A 25,992-nucleotide genomic window follows, 5' to 3' on the forward strand; every position below is an offset into this window, starting at 1 on the left:
ACAGGGACCCCGCTAGCGATCGCACTCGCGGGAAGCATTCTTGTGACACCGCTAGTGGGCACAGGGATTGATCGTGCTCGCGGGGACAGTGGCTGACAGGCGCAGCGGGGGGACACAGTAAATGGATTAGCTTCTGTGGCCCGATTCCGCTCTCGGAATCGGGCAAGAGAAGCACACCGGGATAAGTGAGGGCGCCTCGCTGGGCTCTACAATTCATCCGGAGGGTGGGGGAGGGGCCCGACCGGTATAGCGGAATGGGCAAAAATAACCCGGTATCCGGTTCATACCGGTATACCGCCCAGCACTACGCCAGCACCGAACGGAGAAACTCCATTCTGGATGGGAAAGCAAGACGCTGGCTGAGATACCCGAGAACCAAGACGGAGCGAACAGAAACGCCGTTCTTGGGGACCACAAAGAGGTTGGAACAAACCTCAAACGTTCCCCTGAAGGAACCGGGACAATTACTCACCGGATAAAAAAAAAAAAAAAAAGGAGCTGCATGGTCCAGGCATCCCGGAGAGTAAGAGGCGACCAACCACCCGAGAAAAGTCGGCGGTTGGGGTGACCCTTCAGGCCAAGGAAGGCATACGGGTGCCTGATGGGGCCGCAAAACGGCCGGAACGGATAGCCGAACTCCGGGAGGAACGGGCTCGGAAGGAGGGAGCCCTCTTAGCGAGAAGGTGCTTGGCTGGCCCCTTTGTCGATACCAAAAGGTCTGCAGAACCGAAAGAAGGACTTACGACGGAAGCGGGTTCTGTGAGCCTTATCCAGAGGTAATAAAGAACTCTTTTCCGCCCATCGCCTCACTTCCTGAAGGTGGCGTCTGCATGCAAGGCTTTAAGCCACATGGAGGGACGGTGGCTATCAGTTAGCTTGTGGCAAAGGCAGCACAGTGGCTGCGCATGGAAGCAGAACAAAAAATCTCCATCTGCGGAGCATCGGAAAGCCAGATTAAAGAAATCCCCCGGAGGGATCTTGAAGACTACCCTGGTGGAGTTGGAAGACCATACTGAAAGGGCCTTGACACCCCAGGCAGAAGCAAAAGCAGGAAGAACTTACTGCCTCAAAAGGCAAAATTTGCCAAAGCCTCCACCTTCATGTCCGCTGGTTCCTTCAAGGCAGCCGCATTAGCCAACGGCTGGGTAGGCACCTTAGAGAGGGGGGAAACTGACGGATCCACAGTTGGAGAGGAGGTCCACCGAGCAATGAGGTCCTTGGTGAAGGAATACCACGCTTGAACCTTCTTCGTTTCCTGAAACTTCTTGTCAGGGTGCCTGCAGGCGGATACCAGCAGGGCGTAAAATTCAGCTTGAGAGCTGAAAGTCTTGGGTGCCGGTCGGGCACGAAGAAGGAGACTTCTGGAGCCAAGTCCGAAGTTCCTGGTCCTTTAGCTGGAAGGTGTCTCTTATGGCCACAACCAATGAGTACACCACATCAGGCACATCCGTGCGGTCCTCTGAGTCGTAGACCGAATCAGAAACCTCATCCACAAGTTCTCCAGGTGAATGGGAACTAGGTGAGGCAGCCCTGGAAGAGGTCAGGCACGATGAAAGGAAACTTCTGGACCACGTCCGAAGTTCCTGGGTCCTTTAGCTGGAAGGTGTCCCTTATGGCCGCAACCAATGAGTACACCACATTAGGCACATCCGTGCGGTCCTCTGAGTCGGAGGCTGAATCAGAAACTTCTTTCACAAGTTCTCCAGGTGAATGGGAACATGCAAGACGGCCCTGGAAGAGAGCGAGACGGACCTGGTACGCGGGTCTGGAGAGCCAAAGCGACGACCCTGGGAGCATTCTCTAGAGGAGTAACGGGGCGATGCCTGGGAGGGGAGCGCCCGTGCCTGCCAGAAGACTCGGGAGATGAGTCAGATGACACATCCCTATGATGCTGTGAGAGCATCAGAAAAGGGGGAGAGCGGGCCGGTGTAGGGAGGGCCTCTCTAAGGCAGTCACCACATAATGGGAGACCTGAGCCAAGTCGGATATAGACTGGGAGAGGGAGGGAACCCAGGCTGGAGGGGCGGCCAAACCCACCGGGTCTGGAAGAACCACCGGGGTAGAGTAGTTGGGGGGGTCTGGGGGAGCAGTGGAGCAGGCAGAACCAGACAGTTTAGAGATACAGTGTTAACAGATTAAAGGAGGGGCTATCACTCCAGTTAACTGTTTAGAGGGAGGCCGTTCTGGGCCTCTCTCACCCAAGACTGTGTTCCATTCCACTGTGTTGCTGATACAGTCTGCTTATCATACTGTTTCACATGCCTTGAGATCCCCATAGACCACAATGGGCCTATTTTAAAATTAAACCACAACACTGTAACACCCTGTTCCACCTCGGGACTCGAACCCGTGGTGGTCTCCAGGCTGTCAGAGAGGAGAAATGCCGGCCAATAGCAAGGGAGGGGTGTGTTAGGAGCAGAGGGCACCGCTGATTGGCCCCTGCCACCTTAATCGTGTGCACAGCGCTGATTGGTGGGCGGGTGGGCGGAGCTAAAGCGCACCGGGCCGCCGAAGTATTAACAAGAAGTCCCGTAATGGCGCCCGCTCCTTGCCCCGAGCGCACATGCGAATGCATGTGCACTCGCAGGGAACTGAGCAAACTAGACGCCGCCGGCGCTCAGAGTGCCCGCATAGAAGAACGCCACGGCTGTCAGCCGCTTCAATGTTAAAAAGTCGTTTCCACACACACACACACATTTTATTTATACAATATTATATACACATATATATACATATATACATATATATATGAAGAAGCTGTGCCCCATCCAAACTGCCACTGCTCACCCCAGTAATAAAGGACCCCCTGTCCAGGCCAGCCCCATTAGACCCAAGAGAGGTGGGCCAAAAACTGAGGATCTCCAGATGTTGCAAATCTGTACCTAAGGGAGAAAGGGAAATATACTCACCTCAGTCAGAAGAACTTACCTCATGAAGTCTTCAGCCAGCTTTTATCACCTGCATAATGCCGGGCTACCATGGGCGAGCGAGGTGAGCAGGGAGATAGGGTGACCGGGACCCATGGGGTACAAACCCAGGCGCTGACCAATGGCGAGAGGGGGTGAACAGCGCATATACGCAATGTCTGTGCCCCCTTACTCGCAATGGGGAAACAGTGAGCCGCAGTTCCTGAGTCCCCACCTGAAAACAGGAAAGAAAATGGAATAAAAATCTAACACATTCCCTAACTAGCAAAATAATAAAACATAAGACCTGGTCTGGAGAGAACTCCAGACCATGTCTACCTCCTTAGACACTAAGCTTAAACTGATTACCTCAGGTGCTTCTGGGAGGAGCCGACTTTTCTTGTTGCCATAGTGTCGAACCTCCTAGTGACAGCAGCATACACCCATGGTCTGTGTACCCCAATGGAGCCGATAGAGAAAAGCCAATTTAAAAAATCATCACAGAATTTAACTCAGTAAAATGCGGCAGAAAGAGAACCCGCATAAAACTAGAATTTTCATGTTGGTCAAAAGGGAGGGGTTGGCATTCCCAGATGTTGAAGAATATTTTTTTTAGCCGAGGAATAACATGGATATTGTTCAGGTATTGAAATCCGGACAGCTGAATAGAGCACAGTTGAAGTAATGCGGTGGTTGAAGTAATGCGGTGGTTGAAAGTTTAGTTAAGTCCTGGAAAATGTTTAAAAGAGTTATGGATTGAGGGCTTATAAAACACATGACCTGTAATGTATTACTCATACTTTGCAGAATAAAATAGAAAAAGGAGAAATTAAATCACTTGTGAGTGTAGGTTTCAGGACAAGATGTCTGGTACGATGGGAAATTAGCACAATGGAGATATTTAAAGAAAAGTAGAGAGATATATTTACAGAAAAATTGGAGAAAACACATGGTTTGAGTATATAAAGTAACCATCATTGACACCTTCCTGAAGAATGACCTCTAAAAAGGTCACAGAAAAAGTATCTCTATGTGAATGGAAAAGCTCTGGTCCATAAGTTTCTCTGTTAAGCTTATCTAAATGCAGTAACAAAAAAAAAAAAGAAAACACACAGTTCATGCAAGTTGGTAGCCTTCATAATAACATACAAAAGATGGGGGGGGGGGAACAAAAAAAAAATAGATAATAGGGGAGATCAAACCCTGGCCAGAGGAAAAGTTGCCCATAGCAACCAGATTGCTTCTTTCATTTTTTTTGAAAAAGCTTCTTTAAAATGAAAGAAGTGATCTAATTGGTGGCTATTTGAGAAATTTCTTAAAGACTGAGAACACTGGACATAAGTAGAAAAATGTTGAGACCCTCTACAGTAAATAAAAAATGGTTAGTATCTGCAAGGACTAAGAATGAGTTAAAACTGTTCTCGTTGAAGGCATTAAAGATATAAATCAAGAGAACACAGACACATTTTCTATTTAGAAAAATATTACTATATTAGCTAGGATTTTTCTTCTTTACTATACCATATCTACTACGGTATTTTTTTTTTGTTTTTCATTCCTTTATTCTACTTGTTTGTTCAAACATGGAGTTAGGTTATAACAGCTAATGATAATTCAGTAATAAGATTTTTGGCCTTTAGTTCTCCTTTAATTGTGCCTCTACCAATCTCTAAGACAACAATTCTATGACAGAAGAATTGGTCAACACCAGCTGAACCTAAACAAACATTCTCTGTAAATACGACTACATTACTTAGCCAAGGTTAGACCAAAACTGTCATTTCTCCTTAAAGGGTACCTCATCAAAAAAACTTTTGATATATTTTAGATTAATTAATGTTGAATAACTTGCCAATAGCATGTTAATGAAAAATCTGCTTCTTTCTATTGTATTTTTCCCGATCAGTCCTGTCAGCAAGCATTTCTGACTCATGCTGGAGTCCTCTACACTCAGAGCTGCCAGCCAGCTTTGTTCACAGCCAAACAGGCTGTGAACAAAGCAGGCTGGCAGCTCTGAGTGTTCTCCTTTGTGAACAAAGCAGACTGGCAGCTCGTAGTGTTTAGGACTCCAGCATGAGTCTGAAATGCTTGCTGCCAGGACTGGTAGGGAGACCCCTAGTGGTAATTTCTTCAAAGTGGAAAATTGAATAGAAAGAAGCATATTTTTTAATAACATGCAATTGTAAAGTTATTCTGCATACATTAATCTATAATATATCAAAAGTTTTTTTGGATGAGAGGTACCCTTTAAATTCTTTATTTACACTTTAAACTAAAAGTAAATATCCATGCTTCTTATGCTGGCTACCATGCCCAATTTGCAGTGTCAAGTGGACACTAGTTATCATAGGACATCCATTACTTTTTCACCAATAGCTACACAGGATGTGTTGCACTGTACCCTTAAGAATGCAGACAGGACTGGCATTTAGCAGTACTGCTGTAGAAAAGAAATTAAGGACAGTTAGTATCGGCTAGTAAAGTCTAAAAAAGCATTGTTCAGCATTTACATTTTTTCTTTCTTAAACACAGCAAAACCCCTTCTTGTTTCATGCAGGTTGTATTTTAAAGGAAAGTAATCTGCAAGGCTAAAGTGTATTACACTAGCTATAGTCAAGAAAAAAACTAAACTGAAAAGCTGGCAACAGCAAAATAAAGTGCCAGTCTTGCTTTCAGCATTTTCAAATTTGCAGCATTTGATAAAAGGCAAGTAATGTGACACTGATCCTAAGTGCCGCCTATTAGAAAATGCAGTTTGGGCAAACAATCACAACACATTGCTTATTTTTTTTTTTTTTTTAAGACTAAATACATTTTTCTTTTTAACTGTAAGGTGGGGTAAAACATAAAACAAGTTTGTTACAGTTATGATGACACTTGGCCATGTATCAGTACACGCTACATACTGAATTTTTGTACACTTCATATTTTATACGTTGTGTCGCAATAGCTAATTTAAATTTATTATAGCCTTCTATACTTCACAATAGAGAGTATTAAATTTGGCATTTTTTTATGCATGTACACAAAAACACTAGTAGTCAAAAAACAAGAAAAAAAAGGGAAATTTTAAGTACCATCTGCAAATGGGTCAAGCCGCTCCGGGGATATAATCATTGTACGCCTGTACTTTTTATATTCATCTTCACGATCTGTAATCTTCTGTGGTCTGTGTTCAGCAAATGGATCATACTAGTATAAAATAAAAATAAATAAATAAACAAACCATATACATGCTGACCAGAGTACACCCCTCCCCCACTTTTGCTTAACTCTCTAAAAAGGAGAAGTATTATGTACAAACTTATACTATGCGCAGGATAGGGGATAAGTTTTATATCGTGGGGATCTGACCGCTGGGACCTTCTACAATTTTCTGTATAGGGCACCCGCACGAAGCAGCAGCTGACACGCCCCCTGCATCTCTCTCTACTGGAGAGCCGAAGATAGCAGAACAGCACCCTCAAAGATATATGGAGCAGGCATGTCGGCCCGTTTCATGCAACCACTGTGACCCACTGATATCTAAAACTTACCCCCTATCCTACAAAAAGATAGTAAATATTTTTACAGGATATATCTCCTTTAAACCCCTTAAGGACTAAACGCATTTTGGCCTTAAGCACTCAATTTTATTTTTACGTTTTTGTTTATTCCTCCTTGCCTTCTAAAAATCAAACATTTTTCATCCACAGACTAGTATGAGAGCATGTTTTTTGTGCAATCACTCATTTTACCATAAAATGTATGGCGCAACAAAAAAAATAAATTAGTGGGGAAATTGACAAGAAATCCGCAATTTTGCTAATTTTGGAAGGTTTCGTTTTCAAGCTGTACAATTTACGGTAAAAATAACATGTTTTCTTTATTCTCTGGGTCAATGCAATTTAAATGATACCCATGATTACATAATTTTCTATTGTACCGCAAAAAAAAAAAAAAAAAAAAAAGGAACCAAATTAATACGTTTAACCCCTTAAGGACTGAGCCCTTTTTCACCTTAAGGACTCAGCCATTTTTTGCAATTCTGACCACTGTCACTTTAAACATTTATAACTCTGGAATGCTTTTAGTTATCAATCTGATTCCGAGATTGTTTTTTCGTGATTCACAATCTTCATTTTTTACACTCGCATGTTTTTGTAGACCCAATTTTTGAATTTTTGCAAGGGGTAAAAAGGAGAAAATTTTTACTTGTATTTGAAACCCAATTTCTCTCGAGTAAGCACATACCTCATATGTCTATGTTAATTGTTCGGCGGGCGCAGTAGAGGACACAGAAGGGAAGGAGCGACAAATGGTTTTTGGGGGGCATGTCACATTTAGGAAGCCCCTATGGTGCCAGAACAGCAAAAAAAAAAAAAAAAACACATGGCATACCATTTTGGAAACTAGACCCCTCGGGGAACATAACAAGGGGTAAAGTAAACCTTAATACCCCACAGGTGATTCACAACTTTTGCATACGTAAAAAAAAAAAAAAAAAAAATTCCCTAAAATGCTTGGTTTCCCAAAAGTTTTACATTTTTAAAAAGGGTAATAGCAGAAAATACCCCCCAAAATTTGAAGCCCAATTTCTCCCGATTCAGAAAACACCCCATATGGGGGTGAAAAGTGCTCTGCTGGCGCACTACAGGTCTCAGAAGAGAAGGAGTCACATTTGGCTTTTTTGAAGGAAATTTTGCTCTGGGGGCATGCCGCATTTAGGAAGCCCCTATGGTGCCAGGACAGCAAAAAAAAAAAAAAAAACATGGCATACCATTTTGGAAACTAGACCCCTCGGGAAACGTAACAAGGGGTTAAGTGAACCTTAATACCCCACAGGTGTTTCACGACTTTTGCATATGTAAAAAAAAATAGAAAATACCCCGCAAAATTTGTAACACAATTTCTCCCGAGTACGGCGATACCCCATATGTGACCCTAAACTGTTGCCTTGAAATACGACAGGGCTCCAAAGTGAGAGCGCCATGCGCATTTGAGGCCTAAATTAGGGACTTGCATAGGGGAGGATATAGGGGTATTCTACGCCAGTGATTCCCAAACAGGGTGCCTCCAGCTGTTGTAAAACTCCCAGCATGCCTGGACAGTCAGTGGCTATCTGGCAATACTGGGAGTAGTTGTTTTGCAACAGCTGGAGGCTCCGTTTTGGAAACAGTGGCGTACCAGACGTTTTTCATTTTTATTGGGGAGGGGGGCTGTGTAGGGGTATGTGTATTTGTAGTGATTTTTACTTTTTATTTTATTGTGTGTTAGTGTAGTGCTTTTAGGGTACAGTCACATGGGCGGGGGTTCACAGTAGTTTCACGCTGGCAGTTTGAGCCGCAGCTCAAACTTGCAGCCGGATACTTACTGTAATCCTTCACCCATGTGAGTGTACCCTGTACGTTCACATTGGGGGGGGGGGAACGTCCAGCTGTTGCAAAACTACAACTCCCAGCATGTACGGTCTATCAGTGCATGCTGGGAGTTGTAGTTTTGCAACCGCTGGAGGCTCCGTTTTGGAAACAGTGGCGTACCAGACGTTTTTCATTTTTATTGGGGAGGGGAGGGGGGTTGTATAGGGGTATGTGTATACGTAGTGTTTTTTACTTTTTATTGTGTGTTAGTGTAGTGTTTTTAGGGTACAGTCGCACGGGTGGGGGGTTCACAGTAGTTTCTCGCTGGCAGTTTGAGCTGAGAATGAAAATTTGCCGCAGCTCAAACTTGCAGCCGGATACTTGCTGTAATCCTCCGCCCATGTGAGTGTACCCTGTACGTTCACATTGGGGGGGACATCCAGCTGTTGCAAAACTGAAACTCCCAGCATGTACGGTCTATCAGTGCATGCTGGGAGTTGTAGTTTTGCAACAGCTGGAGGCACACTGGTTGTGAAACAGAGTTTGGTAACAAACTCCGTGTTTTGCAACCAGTGTGCCTTCAGCTGTTGCAAAAGCTACAACCCCCAGCATGTACGGACAGCGGAAGGGCATGCTGGGTCTTGTAGTTATGCAACAGCTGGAGGCATACTACTTTGGCTGGGGATGCTGGGGACTGTAGTTATGCAACAGCTGGAGACACACTGGTTTGCTACATAACTCAGTGTGCCTTCAGCTGTTGCAAAACTACAACTCCCAGGAGTCACCGACAGCCAAAGGGCATGCTGGGAGTTGTAGTTATGCAACCAGCAGATGCACTACTACAACTCCCAGCATGCACTTTAGCTGTTGGTGCAAGCTGGGAGTTGTAGTTACACAACAGCTGAAGGTACACTTTTCCATAGAAAAAATGTGCCTCCAGCTGTTGCAAAACTACAAGTCCCAGCATGCCCATAAGGGCATGCTGGGAGTTGTGGTGGTCTGCCTCCTGCTGTTGCATAACTACAGCTCCCAGCATGCCCTTTTTGCATGCTGGGAGCTGTTGCTAAGCAACAGCAGGAGGCTGTCACTCACCTCCAACGATCCTCGCCGCACAGGTCAGTCCCTCGTCGTCTCCGCCGCGGCCGTCGCTCCTGGGGCCCCGATCCCAACAGGGGCGCCGGTGATCGGGGTCCCCAGCACCCGGGGTGCACGTCCCGCACCCGCTCACGTCCTCCGGAAGAGGGGCGGAGCGGGTTGCGGGAGTGACACCCGCAGCAGGCGCCCTGATTGGTCGGCCGGTAATCCAGCCGACGAATCAGGGCGATCGTGAGGTGGCACCAGTGCCACCTCACCCCTGCAGGCTCTGGCTGTTCGGGGCCGTCAGAGACGGCCCCGAACAGCCTGTAATTCCGGGTCACCAGGTCACTGGAGACCCGATTGACCCGGAATCTGCCGCAGATCGCTGGACTGAATTGTCCAGCGATCTGCGGCCATCGCCGACATGGGGGGCATAATGACCCCCCTGGGCGATATGCCCCGATGCCTGCTGAACGATTTCAGCAGGCATCGGGCACCGGCTCCCCTCCGGCTAGCGGCGGGGGGCCGGGATTTGACAGGACGTACTCAAACGTCCTGAGTCCTTAAGGTCTCGGAAAAGGGGACGTTTGAGTATGTCCTGCGTCCTTAAGGGGTTAAAATCCCTCTATTTTGCTGACCTATAACTTTTTCATTTTTCCGTATAAGTGGCGTTATGAGGGCTCATTTTTTTTACACTGCACTTTTGTAAAAGTGACAAGTTCCTTGTTCTATCGGTCAATACAACTAAAATGATACCCATCTTTACACACTATTATTGTACTAATTTAAAAAAAAAACACTTAAAATTCATGTTTAAAATTGCCGTTTTCTGACCCCCATATAATTTCTTTTTTTTAATTTTTTTTTATATGTTCCGTATACCGTGATCTGTAGTTTTAATCAGTACCACTTTTGCGTATGAGTGCTTTATTATTTTTTTATTTTCTGGGATGTGATTAAAAATCAGCAATTTTTTTGGCTTATGCCGTTCACTGTACGGTTTATTAACATAAGATTTTAATAGATTGGACATTTCAGCACACAACAATACTGTATATTTTCTCCTTTAATAATTTTTTTTTATATAAATGGGGAGGGGCTTATTCACTTTTCTTAACCCCTTAAGGACCAAACCCATTTGGACCTTAACGCCCTTATCGACGCTGGACGTAAATGTACATCCTGGTGAGGTGGTACTTAAAGCACCAGGACGTACATTTATGTCCTATGCATAACTGCGAGCATAGAAGCGACCAGGGACCCGCCAGTAATGGCAGACATCCGCGATTGCGCGGATGTCCGCCATTAACCCCCCCTGATGCAGCGATCAATACAGATCACGGCATCTGCAGCAACGCGGTCACTAAAATGGATGATTGGATCGTCTGCAGCGATGCCACGGCAATCCGATCATCCAGAAACGCAGACTGCCTCCGACTGCCTTCCATGGGTCTTCTGCTCTGGTCTACGATCGAGCAGATTGCTATAAATAGTCCCCTATGGGGACTATTAATCTCTTAAGGAAGCAGAGCGTACCTGTAAGCCCTGTGCCCGGTATTTAAAACGGGGTCATGCCGTGACCCCGCATCATAACGGGTCGGTCCCGTCTGCTAATGATACCTGGGACCCTGGGCTAATAGCGCGCGCACAACGACGACATGCCATGCGCTATTAACCCTTCAGACACGTCGATCAAAGTAGATCGCCGCGTCCAAAAGAAAGCAAAAGCTTCCTGGCAGCTCAGTCGGGCTGATCAGGACTATAGCGATAAAATCGCGATGTCGGAATCAGCTAGGACGCGAGCAGAGGTCCCCTTACCTTGCTCCATCATGTCCGATCGGCGTTTGATTGCTCCAAGCCTGAGCTACAGGCTCGAGCAATCGAGCCCCTAGAACGCTGATCCAAGCAAAGCTATGGCTTTGCAGGGATCAGTGTAAAAGATCAGTGTGTGCAGTGTTATAGCCCTTATGGCAGCTATAAAACTGCAAAAAAAAAATATATATATATATATATATATATATATATATATATATATATATATTTTTTTTTTTAAATAAATAAAAGTTAAAAGGTCATTTAACCCCTTCCCTAATAAAAGTTGGAATCACCCCCTTTTCCCATAAAAAAAAAAAAACTGTGTAAATAAAAAACAAACGTGTGGTATCGCCGTGGGGGCGTAAATGTCCAAACTATAAAAATATATTGCTAATTAAACTGTCAATGGCGTACACGCAAAAAATAATTCCAAATTTGCGTATTTTTGGTCACTTTTTATATCATGAAAAAAAAGGAATAAAAAGTTTTCGAAAAGTCCGATCAATACAAAAATGTACCGGCCCATATGCGGAAAAATAAAGTTATAGGGGTCAGAAGATGAGAATTTTTAACGTATATATATTTTCCTGCATGTAGTTATGATTTTTTTCAGAAGTACAACAAAGTCAACCCTATATAAGTAGTAGGGATCGACCGATATCGTTTTTTTTTTTAGGGCCGATACTGATAATCGGTGGAGGTTAGGGCCGATAGCCGATAACTTATACCGATATTCCGGTATACGTTATCGGCCATTTATCCCCCAGCGACACCGCTGCAGATCATTGATTTAAAGCGGGCGCTTTAAATCAATGCACTGCAGTGGCTTTTGCGGTGCCATAGGCCGCCGCCACCACCCGCTTCTCTCCCCTTACCCATCAGGGTGGTCCGGGCCATCCATCCTTCCTGTAGTGTCCGGCGGCATTCCGGGTGAACCAGTCCAGGCTGTCCTTCTGCGGGGGTCCTCTTCTCCACTCCGGGCAGGCTCCGGCCTAGGACGCCGCATAGACGCCACTGCGCAGTGACGCCCAAGTGCAGCAACGCACCTGACTTCACGGCGTAGCGGCATCTATACAGCGTACTAGGCCAGAGGCTGCCCGGAGTGGAGAAGATGACCCCCGGAGAAGGACAGCCCGGACCGGTTCACCCTCCACCCGGAATGCCGCCAGACACTACAGGAAGGATGGATGGCCCGGACCACCCCCATTATGGGTAAGTTTAATTTTTTTTATTGACTTTGAGGGTGGGGGAGGGGCCAAATGGGCAAAAATCCTTTGGATAGGGGATAAGATGTCTAGGGGCGGAGTACCCCTTTAAGGCCCAAATGGGCTGAGTCCTAAAGGACCAGACCATTTCTGACCTTTGTTAATTTATGCTTTAATAACTCCGAGATGCTTTTACTTCTCAATCTCATTCTGATACTTGCATCATTTATTTGCAAAAGTCTAAAAAGTTCATGGAAAAAAAAAAAAAAAAAAAAAAAAAAAAAGGCCACATGAGGCCTTGGACTCTTATATGCGGACTGCCTTACAACACCTTGGGAATGTGGATGCCAATATGAAACTCCAACTGCTTCTCCAGTACCAAACTGCAGAGAGAGAGGCACAAGCCGCAGAGAGAGGCCCAGGCACGAGCAGCAGAGAGAGGCAGGCCCAGGCACGAGCAGCAGAGAGAGAGGCGGCACGAAGAGAGGCCCAGCAGAGGCATGAACTGGAGGTTCTAAGGCTGAAAGGGGATGCTTTATCTGCACGCAGTGATGTGCAGGATCAAGGAGACCACAAACCTCGGTTGGAACATTTCCCCATGTTGGAGAAAGATGGTGATCTGGATGTGTTCCTGAGGGGATTTGAAAAGGTTTGCTGGCAGTTCCATCTACCTAAGGAACAGTGGGGACAATATCTAACCCCACGGCTGCTAGGGAAAGCTCTGGATGTGTTTGCTTCGCTTCCCTCAGAGTGACCAGGACTATGAGGCAATAAAATCTGCCTTGCTAAAAAGTTTTCATCTGACTCCAGAGGCTTCTCGGAAAAAGTTTCAGACTTTGTAACAAAGCGCCACAGAAAGCTTCACTCAACATGCAGGTCAGCTAAGGACTGCATTCAGGCAATGGACTGGGGGCCTACAAGTCACTACCTATGAGGCCCTGGAGGACTTTATGGTCCTGGATCAGTTTCTCCAAACACGGAGAGTGGATTTTGGACCGCAAGCCCAGGACCGCCATGGAAGCAGCAGAACTAGGAGATGACTTTGCCAATAACCTGGCGCCAGCAGCAAAGAGTGGATCTGCATAAGCTGGATCAAGTACCTGGAGGGGAGCCATACAACCACAAAGCACCACCAGGTCAGCCGGGAAATTCTTGCCATCATTCCCAAAAGCAACAGGAGCCACATTGGGTCAGGGGGACACCCGCTGATCTTACAGATGCAACAATATTGGGCACCTGAGTGCCACTTGCCCCAACAAAAAGAATTCTCCACCAGTAGCTGGAGGACACACAGCCGTTCTTCTGGTGTCCGGAGTGGTGGAGAAAAGAGCGGATAACCAGCTGAGTGTAACTGTGGATGACGGCGGGTTTGCGAGATTCTGGAGCCTCCTTTACCTTGGTGCGGCCTGAAGTGGTGGATACAGAGGACATCATCCCTGGAAGAACCATGGCTTTAAAAGGAATTAGATGTGTGCGGCCTGCTGTGCCCATGGCCGTATGTACCTGGATTGGGGTACAGGCCAAGGTTTGCGGGAGGTGGGGGTCTCTCAGTACATCCCTGTTAATTTTCTGCTGGGGAATGATTTGGGTCGGATGCTCTGTCATTATGCTCCAGAGGACACTACCTGCACACCGGATGGGCTAGGAGAGCGCCCTGTTCATTCTGAGGTACTGTGCGAGACTTTGGGAGACACTGCGAAAAGTGGTAACTGGGAGGGGGTGCAGGGGATTGAGAATTGTTTACCTGTGACTGAACCAGTAATGTTTTCCAAAAGTGGAATGGGGTGTATTGTAAAATGTGGTGACAATGCATTGCCAATGCCAAAACCTAGTGGAGATGGGCTAGGGGGAGGGGTTGGTGTGCCCCTGGTGACATGTAAGGATGAGGGACCAGCAGTGAGTGATATGTCCAAATCCTGTGAGCCTAAGGAGGAGGAGGGAAGGAGTGATAGCTCTGTGTATGATGCCTGTATTGACTAGTAGTGGATACCCAGAGGTCTGGCGGATTTAACCCTTGCACCATAACATTCTCTCTAATGTCTGGGCTGGACCGATAGGGTGTGATCGTGACGGGGTATTTCCATACCCGGGAGAAATTGTGTTACATGTTTTTTTTTTCTCTTCTTCTACCTCTTATGAAAAATGAATGGGGCAACACTAGCATGTTAGTGTAAATTTTAATTTTTTTTACATTGACATGCTGGTGTAGACCCCAAATTTTCCTTTTCATAAGGGGTAAAAGGAGAAAAAGCCCCCCAAAATTTTTTACAATTTCTCACAATTATGGAAATAATCCATATGTGGCACTAAACTGTTGCCTTTAAATACGACCGAGCTCTAGAGTGATCGAGCACCATATGCATTTGAGGCCTAAATTAGAAATTTACGTATGCCTCCTCCGCCAAAAACTCTTTATGGCAGTGTTTCCCAAACAGGGTGCTTCAAGCTGTTGCAATACTCCCAGCATGCCTGGACAATCAATGGCTGACCAGCAATTCTGTGAGGAGTTTTATAACAGCTGGCGGCTCAGTTCAGGAAATAGTGGCATACAGGAAGTTTTTAATTTTTATTAGGGGGGTGGGTTACTGTGTAAATGTGTGTATATGTAGTTTTTTTTAACTCTATTTTGTTTAGTTATAGTGTAGTGTTTTTAGGGTACATGCACAGGGTTGGGTTTACATCGAGATTGAGCTGAGGTGGAAAATTTTCCGCAGCTCAAACTCTGCGGGGAAACTCACTAAACCAGCGCCCGTGTGAATGTACCCTGGTGCAAACCTCCAGCTGTTGCAAAACTAAAACTCCCTGCATGCACTGACAGACCTTGCTGGGAGTTGTAGTTTTCCAACAGGTGGAGGCATACTGGTAGAGAAAAAAGTGTCCCTCTTACCAGTTGATCCCCACCGCCGATTGTTCCAGCCGCTTATCCTTGTTGCTCTCCTGCTCTGCTCACTGTCCAGACTCAGGATCAAGCAGGCAAAGAGGGAGTTTCCCAGGCAGGAGGGTCCTGATTGGCAAGTCTGGATGGACTAACCAATCAAGGCGATGGGGAGGTGGCATCAGTGACACCTCCATCCTGCCAGTCAGGGGGTGATTGGTTGATTGGTGCGGTCTCGAAGACCAGATTAGCCCGTCAGAATCGCTAGGCCGGGGGGGGGGGGGCTTGTTTGTTTTTGAATTGTCTCAGGATCCCCCTAGGTTATATGCTGGGATGGCTGTCATCCCGAAATTTTCTGTAGGTCAATAAGTTATAAGGATGCCTAATTTATATAGGTTTTATTTTACAAAAAAAATGAAATAAAATTATAACTACATGCACCGAAATTAGTATGTGTAAAATTGTCATCTTCTGACCCCTGTAACTTTTATTTTTCCATATACAGGGATGTATGTGAGCTCATTTTTTGCGCCGTGATCTGAAGTTTTTACCAGTACCATTTTTGTTTTGATGGCTTTTGTTTTGATTGCTTTTTATAAATTTTTTAGGGTATATAAAAAGTGACCAAAAATATGCAATTTTGGACTTGCTTAACATATCTGGAGCCGGCCACGGACGTAAATATACGTGGTGGTTAAGGGGTTAAAAATAGCTTATATGGCACTGTTTCCTAAAAGGATAAGATATCTTCGCGCTGGAGTACCCCTTTAAGGACTGAGCCCTTTTTTGCAATTCTGACCACGGTTACTTTATGTATTAATAACTCTGGGATTCTTTTAGCGATTATTCCAATTCAGAGATTGTTTTTTTTTATGACATATTCTACTTTAACACAAGGGTAAATTTTTGTCATTACTTGCATCCTTTCTTTGTGAAAAATCACAAAATTTCATGAAATTTTTGAAAACCTTGCATTTTTCTAACTTTGAAACTCTCTGCTTGTAAGGAAAATGGATATTCCAAATAAATGTAATATTGATTCACAAATACAATATGTCTACTTTATGTTGGCATCATAAAATTGACCTATTTTTATACTTTTTGAAGACATTAGAGGGCTTCAAATTATAGCAGCAATTTTCATAAAAATTTCAAAATCTGAATTTCTCAGGGACCAGTTAAGTTTGAACTGGATTTGAGGGGCCTTTCTGTGAGAAATACCCCATAAATGACCCCATTATAGAAACTACACCCCTCAAAATTTATTTTCTAAATGACATTCAAAAAGAGTGTTAACCCTTTAGGTGTTTCACAAGAATTGCAGCAAAGTGGAGGAGAAAAACCATAATCTGCGTTTTACACTAACATGTTCTTTTAGCTCCATTTTTTTCATTTTTAAAAGTGGTAAAAGGAGAAAAAGCCACCCAAAATTTGTGGCCCAATTTCTCTCGAGTACGTAAATACCTGATATGTTGACATAAACTGCTCTGTGGGCTCACAAAATTGCTCAAGAGGGAAAGAGCAACTGTGGGATTTTTTTAAATCATGGTTTTTTGGGGGCCATGTTGCATTTAGGAAGCCCCCATGGTGCCAGAACCAAAAAATAAATTAAAAAAATAAAATAAAAAACAACAACACATGGCATACTATTTTGGAAACTACACCCCTCAAGGAATGTAACAAGGGGCATAGTGAGCCGTAACACCCCACAGGTGTTTGACGACTTTGCGTTGAAGTTGGACGTGAAAATTGAAAATTAGATTTTTAAACACTAAAGATAGATAGTGTTACCCCAAATTTTTCTTTTTCACAAGGGATAATAGGAGAAAATGGACCCCACAATTTGAAGCCCAATTTCTCCCAGTTAAGAAAACACCCGATATGTGGATGTTAAGTGCTCTTCTGGCTCAGTACAGGTCTCAGAACAGAAAGAGCGCCATTGGACTTTTGGAGAATTGAAGTCAGGGGCCATGTACATTTTCAAACCTCCCATGGTGCCAGAACTGCAGAACCCCCCCTCCTCCCCCCCCCCACGTGACCCCCATTTTGGAAACTACACCCCTCACAGAATGTAATAAGGGGTGCAGTGACCATTTACACCCCACTGGCATTGGACAGATCTTTGAAACAGTGGGCTGTGCAAATGAAATATTAGATTTTTCATTTTCACGGACCACTGTTCAAAAAAAAAATCTGTCAGACACCTGTGGAGTGTAAATGCTCACTGTCCCCTTATTAAATTCTGCGAGGGGGGCGGTTCCACTGTTCTGGCACTATGGGGGGGGCTTTGTAAACACACATGGCCTTCAATTCCAGACACATTCTCTCTCCAAAGCCCAATGGCACTCCTCATCTGAGCATTGTAGTGCACCAGCAGAGCACTTTACGTCCACATGTTTTGTGAGCCCACAGAGCACTTTATATCAACATATGAGGTATTTACGTACACGAGAGAAATTGGGCTACAAATTTTGGGGGGCTTTTTTCCTATTACCCCTTGTGAAAATGAAAAATTTTGGATAACACCAACATTTTAGTGAACAAAATAAAATGTTTAATTTTCACGACCAACTTTAACGAAAATTCGTCAAACACCTGTGGGGTGTTAAGGCTCACTATACCCCTTGTTACATTCCACGAGGGGTGTAGTTTCCAAAATGGGGTAACATGTGGGTATTTTTTTGTGTTTATTTCAGAACCTCTGTAAAATCAGCCACCCCTGTGTAAATCACCAATTTAGGCCTCAAATGTACATAGTGCGCGCTCACTCCTGAGCCTTGTGCAGAGCATTTTACGTCCACATATGGGGTAGTTCTGATCTCAGGAGACATTGAGTTAAAAATTTTGGGAGTCTTTTTCCTTTTCCTTCTTGTGAAAATGAAAAGTGAAAAGTATGGACCAACATACTTTTGGTTTTTTTTACACTAACATGTTGGTGTAGACCCCAACTTTACCTTTTCATAAAGTGTAAAAGGAGAAAAAGCCCCCCAAAATTTGTTAGGCAAATAGTATTTTTTTTGGTTGCGCCATACATTTTATGGTAAAATGAGTGATGGCATTACAACGGACAACTGGTCACGCAAAAACAAGCCCTCATACTAGTCTGTGGATGAAAGTATAAAAGAGTTATGATTTTTTGAAGGAGAGGAGGAAAAAATGAAAACTTAAAAATAAAATTTTGTGCGTCCTTAAGGCCCAAATGGGGTTAAGGACGCAGCCAATTTAAAATTTTTCCCTTTTTGTTTTTTCCTCCTCACCTTCTAAAAATCCTAACTTTTATATTTCCATCCACAAGCTAGTATGAATGCTTATTTTTTGAGGAACCAGTTTGTATTTACCAAAAAATGTATGGCGAAATTGTACAGAGTTAAAACGAAACCTTTTCAATTTACGGTAAAAATGACATGTTTTCTTTATTCTGTGGGTCAATACGATTAAAATAATACCCATGATTACATACTTTATTGTACCGCTTTAAAAAAAAAAAAAGCTAACTTTTTAACCAAAGTAGTGTTTAACCCCTTAACCCCTTAAGGACCAAGGGCGTACAGGTACGCCCTTGGTCCTGCTCTCCTGATATAACGCGGGGTTACACAGTAACCCCGCGTCATATCGCGGCGGGCCCGGCGTCATAGTGAAGCCGGGACCCGCCTCTAATAGCGCGCAGCGCCGCACGCTATTAACCCTTTAGCCGCGCGCTCAGAGCTGAGCCGCGCGGCTAAAAGTGAAACCGAAAGTGGCCGGCTAGCTCAGTCGGGCTGTTCGGGATAGCCGCGGCTAATCGAGGCATCCCGAACAGCTGACAGGACAGCGGGAGGGCCCCTTCCTGCCTCCTCGCTGTCCGATCGCCGAATGACTGCTCAGTGCCTGAGATCCAGGCCTGAGCAGTCATGCGGCAGAATCGTTGATCACTGGTTTCTTATGAGAAACCAGTGATCAGCATAGAAGATCAGTGTGTGCAGTGTTATAGGTCCCTATGGGACCTATAACACTGCAAAAAATAAAGCGAAAAAAAAATGTGAATAAAGATAATTTAACTCCTCCCCTATTAAAAGTTTGAATCACCCCCCTTTTCCAATAAAAAAAAAAAAAAAAACTGTAAATAAAAATAAACATGTGGTATCACCGCGTGCGGAAATGTCCGAATTATAAAAATATATCATTAATTAAACCGCTCGGTCAATGGCGTGCGCGCAAAAAAATTCCAAAGTCCGAAATAGTGCATCTTTGGTCACTTTTTATATCATTTAAAAATGAATAAAAAGCGATCAATAAGTCCTATCAATGCAAAAATGGTACTGTTAAAAACTTCAGATCACGGCGCAAAAAATGAGCCCTCATACCGCCCCATACACGGAAAAAAAAAAAAAGTTATAGGGGTCAGAAAATGACAATTTTAAACGTATTAATTTTCCTGCATGTAGTTATGATTTTTTCCAGAAGTCCAACAAAATCAAACCTATATAAGTAGGGTATCATTTTAATCGTATGGACCTACAGAATAAAGATAAGGTGTCATTTTTACCGAAAAATGTACTACGTAGAAACGGAAGCCCCCAAAAGTTACAAAACTGCGTTTTGTTTTCAATTTTGTCGCACAATGATTTTTTTTTCCGTTTCACCGTAGATTTTTGGGCAAAATGACTGACGTCATTACAAAGTAGAATTGGTGGCGCAAAAAATAAGCCATCATATGGATTTTTAGGTGCAAAATTGAAAGAGTTATGATTTTTTAAAAGCAAGGAGCAAAAAACGAAAATGCAAAAACGGAAAAAAACCCGATCCTTAAGGGGTTAAGGACCAGGCTAATTTTCACTGTAGGACCAGAACGTTTATTGCACATCTGACCACTAACTTTAAGCATTAACTCTGGGATGCTTTTACCTTTCATTCTGATTCGGAGATTGTTATTTCGTGACATACTCTATGTTAGTGGTAAATTTTTGTCGATACTTGCATCCTTTCTTGGTGAAAAATTCCAAAATTTGCTGAAAAATAGAAAATTTTGAATTTTTCTAACTTTGAAGCTCTCTGCTTATAAGGAAAATAGACATTCCAAATAAATTATATATTGATTCACATATACAATGTGTCTATGTTTGCATCATAAAGTTGACATGTTTTTACTTTTGTAAGACATCAGAGGGCTTCAAAGTTCAGCAGCAATTTTCCAATTTTTCACAAAATTTTCTTAATCAGAATTGTTCATGGACCAGTTTTGAAGTGGATTTGAAGGGCCTTCATATTAGCAATACCCAATAAAAGACCCCATTATAAAAACTGAACCCCTCAAAGTATTCAAAATGATATTCAGTAAGTGTATTAACCCTTTAGGTGTTTCACAGGAATAGCAGCAAAGTGAAGGAGAAAATTCTAAATCTTAATTTTTTACACTCGCATGTTCTTGTAGACCCAGTTTTTGAATTTTTACAAGGGGTAAAAAGGAGATAAAATTTGTAACCCAATTTCTCTCGAGTAAGGAAATACCTCATATGTGTAGTAGAGGGCTCAGAAGGGAAGGAGCAACAATGGAATTTTGGAGAGTGAGTTTTTCTGAAACTGTTTTTGGGGGGGGCATGTCACATTTAGGAAGCCCCTATGGTGCCAGAACAGCAAAAAATAAAATAAAATAAAAAACATACTATTTTGGAAACTACACCCCTCAAGGAAAGTAACAAGGGGTACAGGGAGCCTTAACACCTCACAGGTGTTTGACAACTTTGTTAAAGTTGGATGTGTAACTGAAACAAAAAAAAAATACAATTTCCACTAAAATGCTGGTTTTACATTATTACTAGGGATAATAGGAGAAAATTACCTCCAAAATGTGTGTAACCCCATTTCTTCTGAGTATGGAAATACCCCATGTGTGGACGTCAAGTGCTCTGCTGGCGCACTACAATGCTCTGAAGAGGAAGAGCGCCACTGAGCTTTTGGAAAGAGAATTTGTTTGGAATGGAAGTCAGGAGCCATGTGCGTTTACAAAGCCCCCGTGGTTCCAGAACAGTGGACCCCCCACATGTGACCTCATTTTGGAAACTATACCCCTCACAGAATTTAATAAGGGGTGCAGTGAGCATTTACACCCCACTGGCGTTTGACAGATCTTTGGAACAGTGGGCTAAGCAAATAAAAAATTACATTTTTCATTTTCACAAACCACTGTTCCAAAAATCTGTCAGACACCTGTGGGACGTAAATGCTCACTGCACCCCTTATTACATTCTGTGAGGGGTGTAGTTTCCAAAATGGGGTCACATGTGGAGGCACTATGGGGGCTTTGTAAACACACGTGGCCTTCAATTCCGTACAAATTTTCTCTTCAAAAGCCCAATGTCGCTCCTTCTCTTCTGAGCATTGTAGTGCACCAGCAGAGCACTTTACATTCACATTTTTTGTGGTATGGTCTTACTCAGAAGAAATGGGGTTACAAATTTTGGGGGCCTTTTTTCCTATTTTCTCTCTAGGTGAAAATGAAAAATGTAGGGCAACACCAGCATTTTTGTGAAAAAAATTTTCTTCATTTTCCCATCCAACGAAAATTCGTCAAACACCTGTGGAGTGTTAAGGCGCACTATACCCCTTTTTACATTCCGTGAAGGGTGTAGTTTCCAAAATGGGGTCACATGTGGGTATTTTTTTGTGTTTATTTCAGAACCTCTAAAATCAGCCACCCCTGTGCAAATCACCAATTTAGGCCTCAAATGTACATTGTGCGCTCTCACTCCTGAGCCTTGTTGTGCATCTGCAGAGAATTTTACGTCCACATATGGGGTAGTTCTGATCTCAGTAGACATTGTGTTACAAATTCTGGGGGTCTTTTTTTTCCTTTTCTTTCTTGTGAAAATGAAAAGTATGGACCAACACCAGCATGTAAGTGTATTTTTTATTTATTTTTTTTACAGGGGTGTAGTTTCCAAAATGGGGTAACATGTGGGTATTTATTTTTTTGCGTTTATGTAAGAACTACTGTAAAATCAGCCACCCATGTGCAAATTAACAATTTAGGCCTCAAATGTACATAGTGCGCTCTCACTCCTTACTCCTTAGCCTTGTTGTGCACCCGCAGAGCATTTTACGCCCACATATGGGGTATTTCCTTGCTCCGTAGAAATTGTGTTACAAATTTTGGGGGGTCTACTTTTTCCTTTTGAAAATAAAAAGTATGGGGCAACACCAGCATGTTAGTGTAAATTTTTATTTTTTTACACTAACAGGCTGGTGTAGCCAATAACTTTTCCTTTTCATAAGGGGTAAAAGGAGAAAAAGCCCCCCAAAATTTGTAGTGTAATTTCTCCTGAGTACGGAAATACCCCATATGTGGCCCTAAACTGTTTCCTAGAAATACGACAGGGCTCCGAAGTGAGAGAGCGCCATGCACATTTGAGGACTAAATTAGGGATTGCATAGGGGTGGGCATAGGGGTATTCTATGCCAGTGATTCCCAAACAGGGTGCCTCCAGCTGATTCTAAACTCCCAGCATGCCTGGACAGTCAGTGGCTGTCCAGAAATGGGGAGGAGTTGTTTTGCAACAGCTGGAGGCTCCGTTTTGGAAACACTGCCATACAATACATTTTTGATTTTTATTTGGGGGGGGGGACAGTGTAAGGGGGTGTATATGTAGTGTTTTACCCTTTATTATGTGTTGGTGTAGTGTTTTTAGGGTACATTCGCACTGGCGGGTTACGGTGAGTTTCCCGATAGGAGTTTGCGCTGCGGTGAAAAATTTGCCACAGCCCAAACTTGAAGCAGGAAACTTACTGCAAATCTGCCCGTGTGAATGTACCCTGTACATTAACATTGGAGGGGGGGCAGCAAACCTCCAGCTGTTTCAAAACTACAAATCCCAGCATGTACTGACAGACCGTGCATGCTGGGAGTTGTTTTGCAACAGCTGGAGGCACACTGGTTGGAAAACCTTCAGTTAGGTTCTGTTACCTAACTATTTTCCAACCAGTGTGCCTATAGCTGTTGCAAAACTACAACTCCCAGCATGTACTGCTGCTGGGATATGTAGTTGCGTACCTCCAGCTGTTGCATAACTACAACTCCCAGCATGCCAAGACAGCTGTTTGCTGTTTGAGCATGCTGGGATTTGCAGTTTTGCAACATCTGGAGAGATACAGTTTAGAGTCCACTGCACAGTGATCTCCAAACTGTGGCCCTCCAGATGTTGCAAAACTACAAATCCCAGCATGCCCACATAGCAAACTGCTGTGTGGGCATGCTAGGAGTTGTAGTTTTGCATAATCTGGAAGGCTACAGTTTAGAGATCACTGTATAGTGGTCTCAAACTGTAGTCCTCCAGATGTTGCTAGGCAACTCACCGGCTTCCGTAGGATCCAGGGAGCCGCATCGCCGTCCTCTGCTGCCACCGATCCCCGTCGCTGCGGTAAGTGGACTTCGGCGCCGGTCCCCTTCGGTTTCCCCATTCTGCCCCGCTTATTGTGGGTGGGTAGAATGGGGAAACCGAAAGTTAACCCCCTCCCCCCCCACCCCCGATCTGCTATTGGTCATCGCTTATAGACGACCAATAGTAGGGATAAGAGGGGTGGACACCCCTGCCACCTCACTCCTATCCCTTCAGGGGGATCGGTGGTGTTTTGGACAACCCCGATCCCCCTCATTTTCCGGGTCACCATAGACCCGTGTTACCCGGAATCACCCCCATGTCGGTGATCGCAAATTGCAGCTGAATAATTCACACCTGCGATTTGCAGCGATCGCCAACATGGGGGGGGGGGGGGGGGGATCTGATGACCCCCCCTGGGCATTTGCGCGGGGTGACTGCTGATCGATATCAGAGGTCCGGTACCTGCCCGGGACCGAAATTCCCATTACGTACGTGTACATCCATGGTCCTTAAGGGGTTAAAATCCCTCTATTTTGACGATCTATAACTTATTTTTCCGTATAAGCGGCAGTAAGAGAGCTAATTTTTTGCGCCGTTTTATGGATAACACATTTGCATATACGAAACTTTTAATAATTTTTTGTGGGAGTATTATGTGACAAAAAAGCAGCAATTTTGTACTTTTTTTTACTTTTACGCCGTTCACCATACGGGATCAACAACATTATATTTTGATAGTTCGCACATTTATGCACGCGGCGATACCAAATATGTTTGTTTATTTTACACTTTCTGGGGGTAAAACTGTGAAAAAGGGATGATTTACATTTTTATGGGGGGGGGGGGGGTCATAATACAGTGGTCCGTCAACATACCATGGTAATTGGTTTTGGAGGTGGACAATTGCTTGTAGAAACTATTGTATGTTAAGGGATTCGTGCTCAATCATACTCACATGTCCACGCAGCTCTGGCCCATCAGTTCATCGCTTCTCTGATGCCTTATCACTACGTCACCGCTGCCCTGCGCCGTCGCTCTCCGTCGCCATCATCACTGCATGAACAGCATCGTGATGACGGCAATGGAGAGAGACGGTGCAGGGCAGAGGCAGCAGAGGCATGGTGGAATGATGTCCCGGAGCAGCAGGGACATGTAAGCATCATCTCATGTCAGGGGACCATTGTAATCAAGTACAGCAGTGTGGAATGGCAATAAGGTCAAAAGAATTCTCTATCAAAAATAAAAAGGTGACAATATTAACCTCAAATATACATAGCTAACAATCATATAGAAAGGTAGTAGGACATGTCCATTGCTTGGGAAGAGGTTATCCAAGGACAAAACCTTATCAAATTGCATAACAGTATGATCTCTAATAGCGTTCAAATGTTCGGATAACATAAGGTTATTCTGGGACATTTATCGTTGCTCCGGTAAGAGTTCTGTAGGAATTTTTTGCTTTCTTTTGGTTTTGCTTATGTGTGACATTTATCATATCCCATGGGGGGGGGGGGGGTTGGATCAATTTGGCTTATATAATCAAAAAACAATAAATCACTTTTGAATACTTTTTAGCACACAAGCAAAAACCAATAAAGGACTTCTGAACACCACTTTGTCACCCCACCTCAAACATTAGCTGTGAAAAAAAAAAAAATGTGCGATTGAAAGAGGAGATTTTTGTTCTTACTGTTAAATCCTTTTCTCGAAGGATCCATTGGGGGACACAGACCTTGGGTATATGCTGTTGCTAGGAGACTTGACACTATGGAAACCAAAAAGTCAGCTCCTCCCAGCAGGATATACCCGCCTACAGAGCCTGAGGTAATCAGTTTAGTCACCAAGCAGTAGGAGATGACCGAGATGCCGAGAACTAAGACCAGTCCGAGGCAACCAGAACAAAAAAAATAACTGAACATACCCTCGGACAGATAACCAAACACAGGAAGACCAGAGAAAGCTCCCGTCCTTTCTCTAGTGTTCCTGTGTTTGGTTACCTGTCCGAGGGTATGTTCAGTTATTTTTTTGTTCTGGTTGCCTCGGACTGGTCTTAGTTCTCTGCATCTCGGTCATCTCCTACTGCTTGGTGACTAAACTGATTACCTCAGGCTCTGTAGGCACACTGCCGAAAGGAAGTGACTGAGAGATAAGTCCAAACAGCCCTCTCCACAACCAGTTTGTGGAGCAAACTCCCTGGGATGAGAAGGGGCCGGACAAAAAGATGGCAGGACGATGTCCTCAATGAGATGAAAAAGTCGAAACCATCTCAGGTAAAAAAGGAAGGACCTTGACAAAACAGCTTGTCCAGGTATACAACCAGGAAGGAAGAACGGCAGGAGAAAACTGCCAGCTCTGACACCCACCTAACAGAGGTAAGAGTAATAAGGAACGCCACCTTCCAGGGAAGGAGGCGAAGAGGAA

At 44.1% G+C, this 25,992-nt stretch overlaps 1 protein-coding gene across 2 annotated transcripts in view; it reads right to left on the reverse strand.

Annotated features, from left to right (window-relative positions):
• SF3B1 (splicing factor 3b subunit 1) overlaps positions 1-25,992 on the reverse strand; it is a 290,537-nt gene that overhangs the window by 232,402 nt on the left and 32,143 nt on the right. For both annotated transcript variants that reach the window (XM_056536403.1, XM_056536402.1), the window contains exon 4: positions 5,984-6,098. In XM_056536403.1, coding sequence (XP_056392378.1) covers positions 5,984-6,098 — 115 coding nt within the window. The remainder of the gene's footprint in view (positions 1-5,983; positions 6,099-25,992) is intronic.

The sequence above is a fragment of the Hyla sarda genome, chromosome 8 (genome assembly GCF_029499605.1).
Source record: "Hyla sarda isolate aHylSar1 chromosome 8, aHylSar1.hap1, whole genome shotgun sequence".
NCBI lineage: Eukaryota > Metazoa > Chordata > Amphibia > Anura > Hylidae > Hyla > Hyla sarda.